This window comes from Cladophialophora immunda (genome assembly GCF_000835495.1).
Source record: "Cladophialophora immunda strain CBS 83496 unplaced genomic scaffold supercont1.1, whole genome shotgun sequence".
Lineage (NCBI taxonomy): Eukaryota > Fungi > Ascomycota > Eurotiomycetes > Chaetothyriales > Herpotrichiellaceae > Cladophialophora > Cladophialophora immunda.
This window is the reverse complement of record NW_015622541.1, coordinates 7089718-7101997: the sequence shown is the minus strand read 5'-3', so window position 1 is coordinate 7101997 and position 12280 is coordinate 7089718. Positions and strand designations below refer to the sequence as shown.

The 12280-nt window shown below is 51.8% G+C and overlaps 5 protein-coding genes across 5 annotated transcripts; 2 read left to right on the top strand and 3 right to left on the bottom strand.

The window, feature by feature from the left end:
* Window positions 1-728: 728 nt before the first annotated feature.
* Window positions 729-4259, bottom strand: PV07_02071 (uncharacterized protein; the record flags this gene model as incomplete). Its single annotated transcript, XM_016388661.1, has 1 exon — window positions 729-4259. The coding sequence occupies one exon, from the start codon at window positions 4257-4259 to the stop codon at window positions 729-731; it is 3531 nt and encodes a 1176-aa protein (XP_016255589.1).
* A 280-nt stretch (window positions 4260-4539) lies between these two features.
* PV07_02070 (uncharacterized protein) lies at window positions 4540-5659 on the bottom strand (the record flags this gene model as incomplete). Its single annotated transcript, XM_016388660.1, has 4 exons — window positions 4540-4800; window positions 4863-4987; window positions 5049-5159; window positions 5263-5659. The coding sequence occupies 4 exons, from the start codon at window positions 5657-5659 to the stop codon at window positions 4540-4542; spliced, it is 894 nt and encodes a 297-aa protein (XP_016255588.1).
* A 1135-nt stretch (window positions 5660-6794) lies between these two features.
* PV07_02069 (uncharacterized protein) lies at window positions 6795-7831 on the bottom strand (the record flags this gene model as incomplete). Its single annotated transcript, XM_016388659.1, has 4 exons — window positions 6795-6985; window positions 7070-7297; window positions 7362-7481; window positions 7546-7831. The coding sequence occupies 4 exons, from the start codon at window positions 7829-7831 to the stop codon at window positions 6795-6797; spliced, it is 825 nt and encodes a 274-aa protein (XP_016255587.1).
* A 1107-nt stretch (window positions 7832-8938) lies between these two features.
* On the top strand, window positions 8939-9853 carry PV07_02068 (uncharacterized protein; the record flags this gene model as incomplete). Its single annotated transcript, XM_016388658.1, has 3 exons — window positions 8939-9052; window positions 9104-9364; window positions 9575-9853. The coding sequence occupies 3 exons, from the start codon at window positions 8939-8941 to the stop codon at window positions 9779-9781; spliced, it is 582 nt and encodes a 193-aa protein (XP_016255586.1). The 3' UTR covers window positions 9782-9853.
* Window positions 9854-10330: 477 nt separating this feature from the next.
* On the top strand, window positions 10331-12244 carry PV07_02067 (uncharacterized protein; the record flags this gene model as incomplete). Its single annotated transcript, XM_016388657.1, has 3 exons — window positions 10331-10782; window positions 10857-11156; window positions 11204-12244. The coding sequence occupies exons 1-3, from the start codon at window positions 10501-10503 to the stop codon at window positions 12242-12244; spliced, it is 1623 nt and encodes a 540-aa protein (XP_016255585.1). The 5' UTR covers window positions 10331-10500.
* Window positions 12245-12280: the final 36 nt, after the last annotated feature.

Genomic DNA, 12280 nt, shown 5'->3' with positions numbered 1-12280 from the left:
TCGCCCGATTGTGAGAGATAGCAGGGCTCGAATATCGAGGGGTACGGACCGCGACGTTCTCGTATAAGGAGGACGATGGGCACCAGGAGTAAGAACAAGAGAGGAACGATGAGACAGCGCAGCGTCGTCGCGTGTCGCAGCGGTCGTGGCTCGTGTGGTAGCGGTGGAGCGAGCGAGTTCCAAACCTCGCAGGCTGGTCACGATGGTGGGGCGAGGACCTGATTGCGTTGCAACGCGTGTTCGGGCCACAGCCGACGCGTTGTTATCGGGTTGGATAGGCGAGATGAAGACGGGAATCTGGAGGAGAGGAAGAGCGCACGCGCATCCAAGGGCGGCAGCGACAAAGAGGGCCAGGTTCAAGGGCTCACCTCGCCATGTCGCCGTTGGGTGTGAGGACCTAGGTACCTGTAACCTGTCTAAGGTATGGTGACAGAGTTTTGCTCGTGGCATCTGCGTCTGGCCGTTGGCACGTTGGCACGCGCTATGCTCCTTTGCTCCGTTTTTCGCTGCACGGCCTCGTCATATTACGCCTGCAGCGGTGATCGCCTCGGCCTCGTCTCCCTCGCCGTCGCCTCCAACTCCCTCTTCCAATGGGCTGTGTGTTATCCGCTTTGAGCATACGACTCCACCGTTCCTCAAATTCCATTGCTGTCTTTCATATTCACAGTGAAGGGGTATCATCTTTGACATCGCATGTATCGTATCATCTAAATAGACCACATAGACAATCATCGTCTGGGCCGCTTCCCTCCTCCTCCGCCGCTCCCCTCGTTTGTCTTTCGCTTGCGGCCCTCTCGTCTCCAAAACTCGTCTCGCTCTCTTTTCTCTCGCTCTTCCTTCTTCTCCAGGTTCTCGGCCACCTTCTTACGATACACGGCCCGTCTTTCTTCCTGCTTCTTGGCCCTCTTCTCAGCTTTCTCATTTCGCAAGGTCTGCAGTTTTTGCATGAGATCGCGTGCCTTCTTCTCTTCTCCTCCCAGGACAACTGCTCGTTTCTGGAGGTATGTTGGTGCCTTGCGTGCCTTTTGTTGTGTGATTTGAGATTTGAATGGAAGATCCGCGGCCAGAGTCCGTGGGACCCGCAGCGGATTGAAGTGACGAACTGGCCGTTCAATCTTGTGGTATGCTGAATCTTTCACCAAGGGAGTTGGTATACCCATCGCCGCTCGCACGGCGCCGGTCAGACGCATGGCCTGCCATCCGTTAGATCCATCATCAAGGCCTTGTCCTTCTTCCCCAGCATCTGCACCGCCTGTGGGAGGCGCGTCTAGGAGATTCGTGACTGGGTTGTAAAATCGATGTGGCTTGACCGGATACCATGCTCGCAAGAAAACAATATCAGACATGAGGATCTTGTCCTCGAAGGTCGCTCGAAAGTGCCCTTCAGGCTTGCTGAGGGCTCGCTTGATCTGTCCACGAATCCCAGAAACGGTGCGGATGCTTGCCCCCTCAAACTTGGCAATTTCGATAGACGAGTTGAACATATCGCGAATGAAGGCTGTGTTGCGGAAGATCTTGTATGGGTGTCCCGTCAACTTCAGCTTCTTGACGATCTCGGTGGTCTCATCAACATTCAGCACCACCCCGGTCGCTGCTATCCTGAACCCTGGATTGGCGTTGGAGAATGACTGGACACAGCAAAATCCAGTATTTGGGGCAACGAGCGGTCCATAAAAGGTGCCGAAGCAATGCATATGCTCGGGGGTATATTTCAGCATTCGATTGCGAGTCCGCGAGTCCGATATCGAATAAAGAGGCAATGTTTGAAACCGCCGCCAGCCGAGGGAGAAGATGAGTGGATCGTTCGTCTTGAGGATCTTCTTGTGCCACCGATGTCGCTTGATGCGAACCTGCACAAATCCAAACCGATCTTCAGTAGGTGCCAGTCCCCCAACGATAACAGGTAGTTTCGGATTGAACGAGCGCACAAATTCGTAAGGCACTTTGTCCAACACTATCCGTGCATAGCTCCCGGCCTTAAATCCCTCGGCTCTTGCTCGCGAGACGGGGTCGAGGCTGTCAAACTCTGCTCGATTGATGTCAACTTGCTTCTGAAGCATCGCTTTTTGCGCGTCGTACCACTCATCCTCGCCAAACTCTTGCTCTGCTGCTTCGATATCCTTCTTTGCGGCATTAGCGAAGCCTTCTCGGTCTTCTTCCTCGAAGCGTAACTTCAGTTCTTCTTTTCGTTTGGCGTTTTGAGCCCGCTCTTCTTCAAGGGTGAGCTCAGCTGTAGCTTTTGAGTCTTCGTCCGCTGCCGCTTCCAGATCTTCAAATTCACCATCCCCTTCATCAGATTCGTCATCTTCGTAGTCCTCAGCCTCCTCGCCTTCGGCCTCTGAATCTGCATTACCTCCAGTAGCAATTGAGCCTTTGGTGAAGCGGGACATCAGTGATTGGATATGCTCCTCATCCTCCCACTTCTCAGCCAATGCGTCATAATCGTACTTGGGCGTCTGTCGGTCCTCAAGGGTGGTCTCTTGATCAGTCTTTGCTTTCTTGAAGAAGGTATCGTCTTCATCTTCATCCTCGCCAGCAGCCACGTCCTCTCCCACCTTTTGTCCGGCCCATTTCGACATTACTTGGGAGGGCGATAGAGTGAGATCATACATCAATCTGGAAAGATCGGCAGCTCGGAAAGCGACTTTGTTGGAATGCAATTTTCGAGCACTTTCAGCAAGATTCTCTTTCCAACGAAGACCTCCATCGTCCTCATCCTCTTCATCAGAAGCCTCAAGCTCATCAGCTGAGAAATCCCTGCTGCCGTCATCGTCACCTGAGACGGAGCCCATGTCGGAGTCGCTTTCAGCAAATGCAACATCGTCTTCGCCCTCACGCTCGACGGATTCATCTTCAGCGATGAACCCTGGTCTTCCCGAATGCTCGGGGAAATCGTTGGTTTCGTCCTCGTCTGCCTCGCTATCGTCCTCCCCACTGACAAACCCTTCGTCTTCATCGTCCTCGATGTCTTCGGCATATTCGCCCTTGTCACCAAACGCTCGAATCCCCCTTTTCGTCTTACGGCCAGTATCGTTCTCCGCAGGATCATCCGATGTGAGCTGTCGACCGCCCTGGAACAGCCGGACGCCAATGTCCGCCTGCCCAAGTAACTTCCGTTCCGACTGTAGACTCATCATAAGTTGTTCGCCAAGCCCTCTCTCGTCTGCGTCTTCTGCCTCCCGGTCAAAAGTATTCGTCTTCACGTCTATGTAGACGGCATCTTTGTCAACCAGAACGCCACCAACATCAGACATGGGTGCAAAAAGAACTTTTTGTTTCTCGCCCAGTTTTCGTCGGTGAGCTTTTCCCGTCGCTTTGGCTATCGCCTGGTCGAGGAAGGGGGTTGGACAGGGGTCGGGCAAAGCTTCAATTTCTTTGACTGTCAAGTCTCCCACGCCCGGGACGTGCACTCGCGCGCCCTCCGCTGGGAAGTTTGTGCCTCGAAGATAGCCGTACAGTGCTACCTGCCTATCACATTTCTCATTCTCTTCAATCTCCGTGGGCGGTGTCACGTCCAGGAAACGGTCTGCGAGGCAATACGGGTGGCTGTTCCTCCATATCAGCGGTCTGGGATTTTTCATGACCGAGAGAAACCTCGATAGGTTGTGGATCTCGCGGTCAGGGTATCGTCCGTTGATCACACCAGACAGATAGAACAGTTTTGCCCCGTGGTACAGCTCCGACCAGAACCTGTGTTTTAACCTCTTTTTGGCCGCGCGGAGCGTGCTCTGCTTTTTGAACAAGTCCAAGTGTGTGAGGATGCCAAAGACGTTCCCCGGCATGCCAGAAACGCTCAGGGCGTTGAGGAACTCCATCGTCTCCATCTCGAAACCGTAGTTGCCGTCGATCATGAGGAGGACAATGTCGGCGATCTTCGCAACGTCGATCATGGCAGCGAGCGAGTCGGAGGGACATTCTAGAAAGGTGAGGCGTCTTCTCTTGGAGGTCACCACGGTAAGAGGGCCCGTCGGGTGCGACAGCGTCTGTTTTGCGTAGCGTCTGATCAGGCTTTTAATGAGGGTGGTCTTTCCGACGCCGGGAGGGCCAACGACGGCAACGACGATAGGAGGGGCTTCTTCCGGAATTCTGTCGACTTGGGGTACATGAAGGCGCTTTTCCTTGATGTCGCTAGACCGCACCGCTTGCTTTGCAAGTCGCCCAGGCCTGGCGACGGCGAAGGCCTTGACGTTCTTCTCTCCCTTTTTGGGCTGTTTCTTCTCTTTGGACGGCCGATGAGGCCTGTTGGCTTGTGACTCCATGTTGTTCCGCAGCCCTTCACCACCTCCGCCGCCAACTCGTGGGAATATGAAGAATATCAATGACCGCAGCGCAGGGAAAATAAAATTTGGAGCGAGTGCCGCACTGCGGAGTTGAAATTTCTTCCGAGGTTTAGCCGTGGAGGAAATATGGTTCCCGAGCTCCCCTGCTCCCAGAAGACACGCATTATCACTTTGGACATAGCTGGAAGATCGGTTTGATGTTAAGCATTTATTCTCTATATCGTGCGGACTGTGATCATAGACATGTACTCATCCAGGATCATGGTCCAACAATGTCCTGCAAATCGTCCACCCTTCTCGCCTCAATCCAGGCAATAGCCTCCTCTCGGTTGCGACATACGTGAGGCTGGCCACGTTCCTTGTCATCTGGCGTCGACATCGACCCCTCCAATGTCATGTCGAGGTTACACAGAATGCTGTTGCGAAGGTACTCGAAGCAGTGGGCTGCATGGTACGGGTTATCGTTGTCTGTGCGTCCGTTGACAATGAGTTGGTGGTAGCTATCCACGGCATAGTATAACTGTTTTGGTCAGCTTCAATTTTTTTTTTTGTTCAAGAAAAGGACAGCGGGTCGCGACTAACGCAATGCAAGGCGTGCGTCCATGACGCCTCGAAAAGCGGCCCAGAACGAATGGGATCGTCTGTAATCGGGTCTCCGAGAAGCGGATGATCGCGGTAGTCTGGGATCGCAACGCTGCCACTACCCACTGTTGCCAATCCAAGTTAGCGACAGCTCTGGAACTGTCAGTGTCTTCCAGGTCTGCTTACATGGCATAAGTAAGTCCCAATTCCTCCGTATCTCCAACCGGTTGTCGTTCGATGTCATATTGGGGATAAATCTGTCTGGGTCGGGCTTTAAGAATGTATAGGCATGTGATGCTGAACACAATCAGTCAGTGGCTGATCCAGATGGACTTTCGAATGCACGACGTGGAGTCACATTAGGATCTCAGAGGGCGGTGTATAGAGATGAAGTGCTTACTTGTTTTGTAAATCCCATTGATGTCGCCGCCGGTCTCGACTGTTTTGCCTCTCAATATTGGATCCATTTCTCCTCCTGTCCCTTTCAGGCTCTGCCGCCACAGCAGGACTAAAATGACAGTCTGCAACATCACGACCATCCCCCAGCGAAACCAAGCCACGGCGGCGACAAGCCGCTGCCGTCCTCTTGTCTGTGGATTGGGAGCGCTATAAGACCATATTGACATGTCCGAGGGGCTCCGTGCTCGTAGACGGTTCATTTTGCCAAATGGCGCCGTATGGCAGACTCTTGTCACGTCTGATTCGCTGTCCTCAAGTGGAATATCCTCGTCTTCCTCATCTCGGATTCTGTGCTGCGATAGCATGGGATGTGTGCTTTCATCCGCTGAGCAAGACATGGTGTCAAGTATGGGGAATAATACAAAATAGCAGAGGGCAACAGTAGGGGACGGAAACAGGGTAGCAGTGCAGAAACAAGATTGCAGCCAACATCAATGAGATCCAGAAAAGGCTGGAGGTGAAAGTTATGGGCGTTAGGGGGGAGCAGTGATGTGCTCACAATGGATCAGAAGCATATTCCTTTCTAACGCCCTGGATCAAGCTCCAGCCAAGGAGGCTTACCATGAAACCGTATCACACGTTTGAGCTTTCGATGAGATGGTTGATGAATAGCATGGCTAGCATCCACCTGGAAAGCGCGTTGTAATCTTAGTCTGCGGTGCCACATCGAATGCCGTTTTATCCGCTGGCGACACCATTGCTCCATAGGGTCTGTGAGCCGTATTCGCAGTATTGGTCTGGTGGATTGGTCTTGTCTATAGTCGAGACTGTTGAAGTCTTGGACTATCACATCAGAGAAAGAATTGGCGGACGCGCCGAGGTTCCGCCCGGCTGGTTACATACTGTACTCCACAACATTCTGGGGCACCAGGGGGTCGAATGCAGGGGGCCGATGAGGCTGACTAGGTCGATCAGAGCCTGATGGCCGTTCAAGCGAGGCCCATAGAGCCAGTGTTGAAACTCGACTCCATTTTTAACCATGCGACATTTTCCACATCGACAATCGTTAATGAGCAAGCCTTGTTTCGAACCCGAAGAGCAACAGTGGCTTTCTCTGAACTGGTTAGTCCGCGCTGATACACATTACACCCCCACATCTTTGAAATCTGATTGATCTAGTCTCTTGCGGCTCTCACAACTCACGACTTGATGTGAGACGAGGCGTGGCGGAGGAATTCATTGCGCGAGCGTTTCCATTACCAAATCGTCAAGCTTCCCTGACCCACGCGAATTGGACGCGATCTCTCCATGTATCAGACTCGAAGGGGAAATTGATCGAGAACGACGCAGCTTAGGCTCCTCACTGCAGGAGTTGGGCTAGTCTAGAGAGGGCCGCTCCTGCAAAGCATCGGTAAGTTCGAAAAGCACTGCAAGTTGATTGAGTTTGAGGAAAGAGACAGAGGTTAACCGCTCATTCTACCAAAAGTTCTAATCTAGGTTGGAAGTTCTCCGAGTTGCAAGACCGTCTGTCTTTCAGGAAAGAACTTCCATATTCCCGACCGAGTGATCCAAGGCCCACCGGCGCACCCGGTCAAAATCCCGGCAGACGTGCTTGGAGTTAAGCTCTGGCCAGGCCAACGGATCACCTTCGATCATGTAGAAAGTGAAGAGTCCTACGTCGGCGTTGCATTGTATGTTTAACCGGAGAACCTCGATGCAGTGATCTGGTGTTTTCGCAATACAGTTAGCAGGAATGGATCTTCGCCACAATTCTCCCTAACCAAAAGTGAAGGTGAAAGTTGGCATACCGGTATGTCTTTGCAACTCCTCAGGCCCCTTTGCAAACTCCCCTCCCAGAGGCTCGTAATACTCCTTGTACGTCACTCGACGGAGGAGATTAATGCAGTGGAGCTGATGAAATACCTCCATCCCAACTCGATAACCTTCCTCGCCCGTTTCTGGGTGGTTGACTTCAAGTGATGAATCCGGCATGTCGAGGTGTTTGATGTCAGATTTCGAGATCCATTGGTCTCCAACTATTTTTGAGAGACACGTTAGATATTGAGCATGATAACAGAGGTTCGGCAGCCGAATCCGTACCATCATAGGAAATCTCGCGCCAGGCCTTGTCCACCTCAGGCCCAGCACCGACGAACCTATTCCCGTTTGTTGTGATGTTATACCTCACGGAGTTGAACTTGACGGCCGTATCTGCAGGGGCTGTCGGCATGCTCGGTCAGCTCATGTGATTCTGCATGGCTTGCCACTTGACTGGACTACTTACACCAAGCAGAAAACTCTCGTACATGTTTTAAGGTTGATGATCGGATCGTGATAGAAAGGGTGAATAACGTGCAAGATGTGAGAAGCAGAATCGCATGAACCATCCATAGCCAATTTGAGGTGAGAAATTGGCGCAGAATGCTCAGCCTCTGACCATGGCAGGCGCTCGAACCAGATGTTAGCGGGATTTGTAGATCCTCCAAGTCACCAAGTGTTGAACAGGAATCGAGAGATTCGGCGCGAGGCTTTTCGATGACTGGAGTCAACGGCTGGTATTTGCAATCCATTTTTGAAGTTCCAGGTAGGAAGATTCAGTCAGCGTACATCAAAGCTTGTACTGGAAGAGATCAATGTTGCCAGAAAGAGGCCTGGGAAACGGGGAAAAGTTCTGCAAGAGTCAAGAAGACTTGCATTGAACATCAGTCCAGCACTGCGACGCACGAATTGGTCCAAGCATGCATATGGCCGCGTAAAGTTGCCATATACTCTGCCTTTCTCCATTCTCTAGTTGTAACACATTTTCGGTTTCAAAGCGTCGCGACAAGACCTGAAAAGCTTTCCCACAACGTGCTGCTTCAGAATGGCGTAGCGCCCGGGGAGGGAGTGGTCAAACAACTGCCCCCGTTGTGGAGATGTTGGTGATACTCCACATTCGGTACCCCATACTAACCCAAAGGAGGAATTGTCCATTGTCAACGCCTTTCGAGACGGCTTCCTGGGAGATGTTCTTCTCGCTGGAGGTCGCGGATTGAGGGCTAAACCATGCTTTGTGATACACAGATGCGGGTCGTGCGGAGAACAAGCTCATAAACGCCAATATTGATGGTGACCTTGAACTTAGGTGCGGCGGGTAGATGTTCCACGTGGATCCTGCCTCCTAGAAACTGATCACTCACCTCTTCTATTGACCGACGTGCCCACAGAACTAAGAGGGTATTGGTGGCACATACCTCTTGAGGTTGAAGGCGCTTAGGGGTCTCATCCTGGGTTTTGTTAGCAAAGCGATGGCGATCAGACACAGGTCCAGGCCGTGGACAGGCGTCGCTCGTCGCAGAACTCCAGGAGATCTCAACCCCGTGAGGCATTTCCTGCGTCCATGATGCGACCCTATTCTAACGGTTCCAGTGTAATAGTCAAGACTTGTAGCCATACCGAGAAAGGTAGTCTCGGACGGCTAGGGCGATACTCACTGCAAGGACCACAGCATTCCTAGATTCAAAGACTCTGTTTATCTGATATAAATCTGCATCACTCCCTCAGCAAATTCCAATCCCAAGCTCTCATTCCACTTGACTTCAATATAGGTCTGTGACCATTGTTTATTCACTTCTTCTGTGCCAATTGCTCAAGACTGCCGGTCAGTTCACTTTGAAAACATATTCGAAAGAACAAAGATGCATGCATTCTCGATCACCAAAGCTTTGGTCGTTGGCCTTTTGGCCTCCGCGCCACTCACTGCTGGATTCACACTCGAGGCTCGTGGCCACGATGTGGAGAGGAGATATGTGGTAAGTAAAATCTGGACACAACTTTTATTGCGTCGTACTGACAGCAGACAGGGTTCACTAGCTTCCATGGCGTCGAAAGTCGTCAGGGCGGTGATTCCTGATATTGAGCGTCGCCACCATACGGAGGCCCAGATCGCTGCGAAGGAAGCAGCCAAGGCCAAAGGCCATCGTGCTCGTAGTCCTCAGGCTCCAGATGAATTTGGACCATGGGACAGTACCGAAGATGAGTTTGGCTCTTGGGTTGATAAACGATCTCCGCACCACACCGAGGCACAGATTGCAGCAAAGGAAGCAGCGGCGAAAAAGCACCAGGCTCGTGATCCACATCACACAGAGGCTCAAATTGCTGCTAAAGAGGCAGCACAAGCCAAGGGTCACCGCGCCCGAAGTGCTCAAGCTCCCGACGAGTTCGGGCCCTGGGACAGCACCGAAGACGAATTTGGCTCCTGGGTTGACAAGCGATCACCACATCACACCGAGGCTCAGATTGCAGCAAAGGAAGCAGCGGCGAAAAAGCACCAGGCGCGTGATCCGCATCACACAGAGGCACAAATCGCGGCCAAGGAGGCAGCAGCCAAAAAACATCAATCCAGGGAGCCACACCACACCGAAGCACAGATTGCGGCTAAGGAGGCGGCGGCAAACAAGCATCAGTCTCGTGATCCTCACCACACTGAAGCCCAGATAGCGGCCAAGGAGGCGGCGGCAGCGAAGAAGGGACAGAACTGAGCGAGACTTTGGGTGTCGGACTGACAGGGTTCTGAAAAGCCACATGTACGCAGCAGCAAACGCAGACCCGAAAGGGAGACTGAGCTGAGTCAGTATATTCTGACGAGCTGGAAAAATGAGATAAGGGGGGCTGGACGGTCTCGAATTACTCAGACCTTGTAAAAGGTCTAAGGCTCGTAGAGAGAGAGACCTGATCAATAGCCAGGTCGCTAATGGAAGTTTCATTGGCGCCCCAAAAGATCCTACTTGGTTTCTTCATTGAATCTAGGTCAACAGTATCCGCTGCCTTGCCATGTTGGAGTTGGACGTTCAATCGGTGGGAATATCTATAGGTGCACATGAATGATTTGGTTGATTCCCCGACGAAGGAGGAGTGATGGAAGGGAGAGTGCTGAGAATTGGCGATGAAGTTTTCAGAGAGTTGAAGTCTAGCTGTTAAAGCGGCAACGTTCAACCTGCGCCACGGCATCAACTGCGACTCCGTTTTACCATTTCGTGTGGTGTATTTCTACTTTGTACACAACTGCAATAATCTTAGGCTGGTTGGATGGTCGGCAGGGGTCATGAAAGCTCTACTCGAGTCGACAATTGCCTGATATATTCAACCTCGAGAAATGCCGAGACTAATGCGAAAATATTCGTGCATGACCAGCACCAGTCGGCTCCGTATCTCAAGGTGAAGCAGCCTTCGATAAAGCTGCTATCCTCTTCTCCTCACCATGACGACTTCCTTGAAGCAATGGGTCAAGGCCGAAAAGGCCTATACGAAACAAGTGCCAGTTCGTGGAAACGGCATATTCGCAGTTCACGATATCGCACCCAAATCAGAGGTCATCTTCGTTGCTCGGCCTCTGATGGTGGCACTCGAGACCCCTCAACTGCAAACTCGCTGTTATTATTGCTATAGCTCCCCTGGAGATCCTAGTCAATCTGCCGAAAACGCCAAAGGTCAGACTTTGAAGACGTGTGGTGGATGCAAAGCCGTCAAATTTTGTGGTCAAGTAGGTTGGGCGTCTTGCTACCATATTGCTACAGGGGAATACTCAGGAAGCAAAAGTTCTAACTCCAAGCGCAGAAGTGCCAGACTCGGGCTTGGTTAGAGTATCATCGGCTAGAGTGCAAGCTCTATGGCAGATTGCATCCTCGAATACTCCCAAGCACTGCTAGGGCTATCATTCGACTACTGAAGCAGCACAAGGCACAACTTCTTTCTCAATCCGAATGGGATCAGCTTCTGACCCTTGAGAGTCATCAAGAGGACCTGATCAAAGCTGGGGGCCAGCGTTGGCAAGATATCTTCATCATGATGAAGGGCATAAAGTCTTATTGTGGTACCAACCATAGTGAGGAGACAGTACTGCGAATATCTTGCATTGTAAGCATGCATTGAACGCTGGTCCTGAACCAAGACTGACTCTCCAGTTGCTTGTCAACTCTTTTACTCTGACAAACCCGACATTCGACTCTCTGGGATTGATTCTGCATCCCAAACCAGCTCTTTTGAATCACTCTTGTGATCCCAATGCATTTGTGAGATTTGACGTCCCAGCAGTAGGTCATCAAGAGGACTTCCCCCCCTACGGAAACATATCTGTTCATGCCTTGAAGCCAATCGCCAGAGACGAGGAAGTGACTCTTTCATATATTGATACGACATTCCCCTTTGACAAGAGACAAGAGGAACTGAAGGCTCGGTATTTCTTTACTTGCAGTTGTAGCTTGTGCTCCAGAGGTCGAGACTCTCCTCGAGACAGATTCCACCCATCTCTGAACACCGTGGCCACTGATGCAGCCCAGCCAGCCATTAGTGCCATCGTTGCTGAGACCGGCGACCAGGTGGAGCAATTCTTCGCAGGCCTGCAATCTCAAACTGGACTCGAGCACACCCAGATTGACAGCATCAATCACATCATGCATCGCCTGGCACAGACGAGCAGCTGGCCACTGTACCGATACCCTTGGCCTCAGTTGCGGCAGCAGTTGCTCCTTGGACTACTCGCCTCGCAGAGGTATTCGGAGGCTCTGTTGCACTCGGCAGTGTTTGTCAGGATAGTACATCCTGTCATGTTCGAACAAGAGCATCATCCAATCCGAGTCGTGCAGATGTGGACGTTCTGGAATTTATGCCGGCAATGTTTGGAATCTCTGATGCTGCACGAGCGATCGCTTGACAGCATCCAACACGACCCGCAGATGCTTGGGATGTTGAGCTGCGTGCTGATCGACGACATTCATAGAATCATGAACAGAGGGACGAGGTCGGACGGAAAGCTAGAAAAACTGATTGATGGGGCGCTTCAAGATGTAAAGAATGAGGGCAGCTTCTGGAATGCATACCAACATAAGAAGGCAGAGACACGCAAAATCGCCCTTGCGTGGATTGACAACCAACTCAAGGCGTTATTGAGGAAGGAGGATGTCTCTCAAGACATTATTGACCTGGCCTTCAAACCACAAGGCTGAATGTTTGGCCCCCAAGCTCGAAGGATCGGGGCTGTG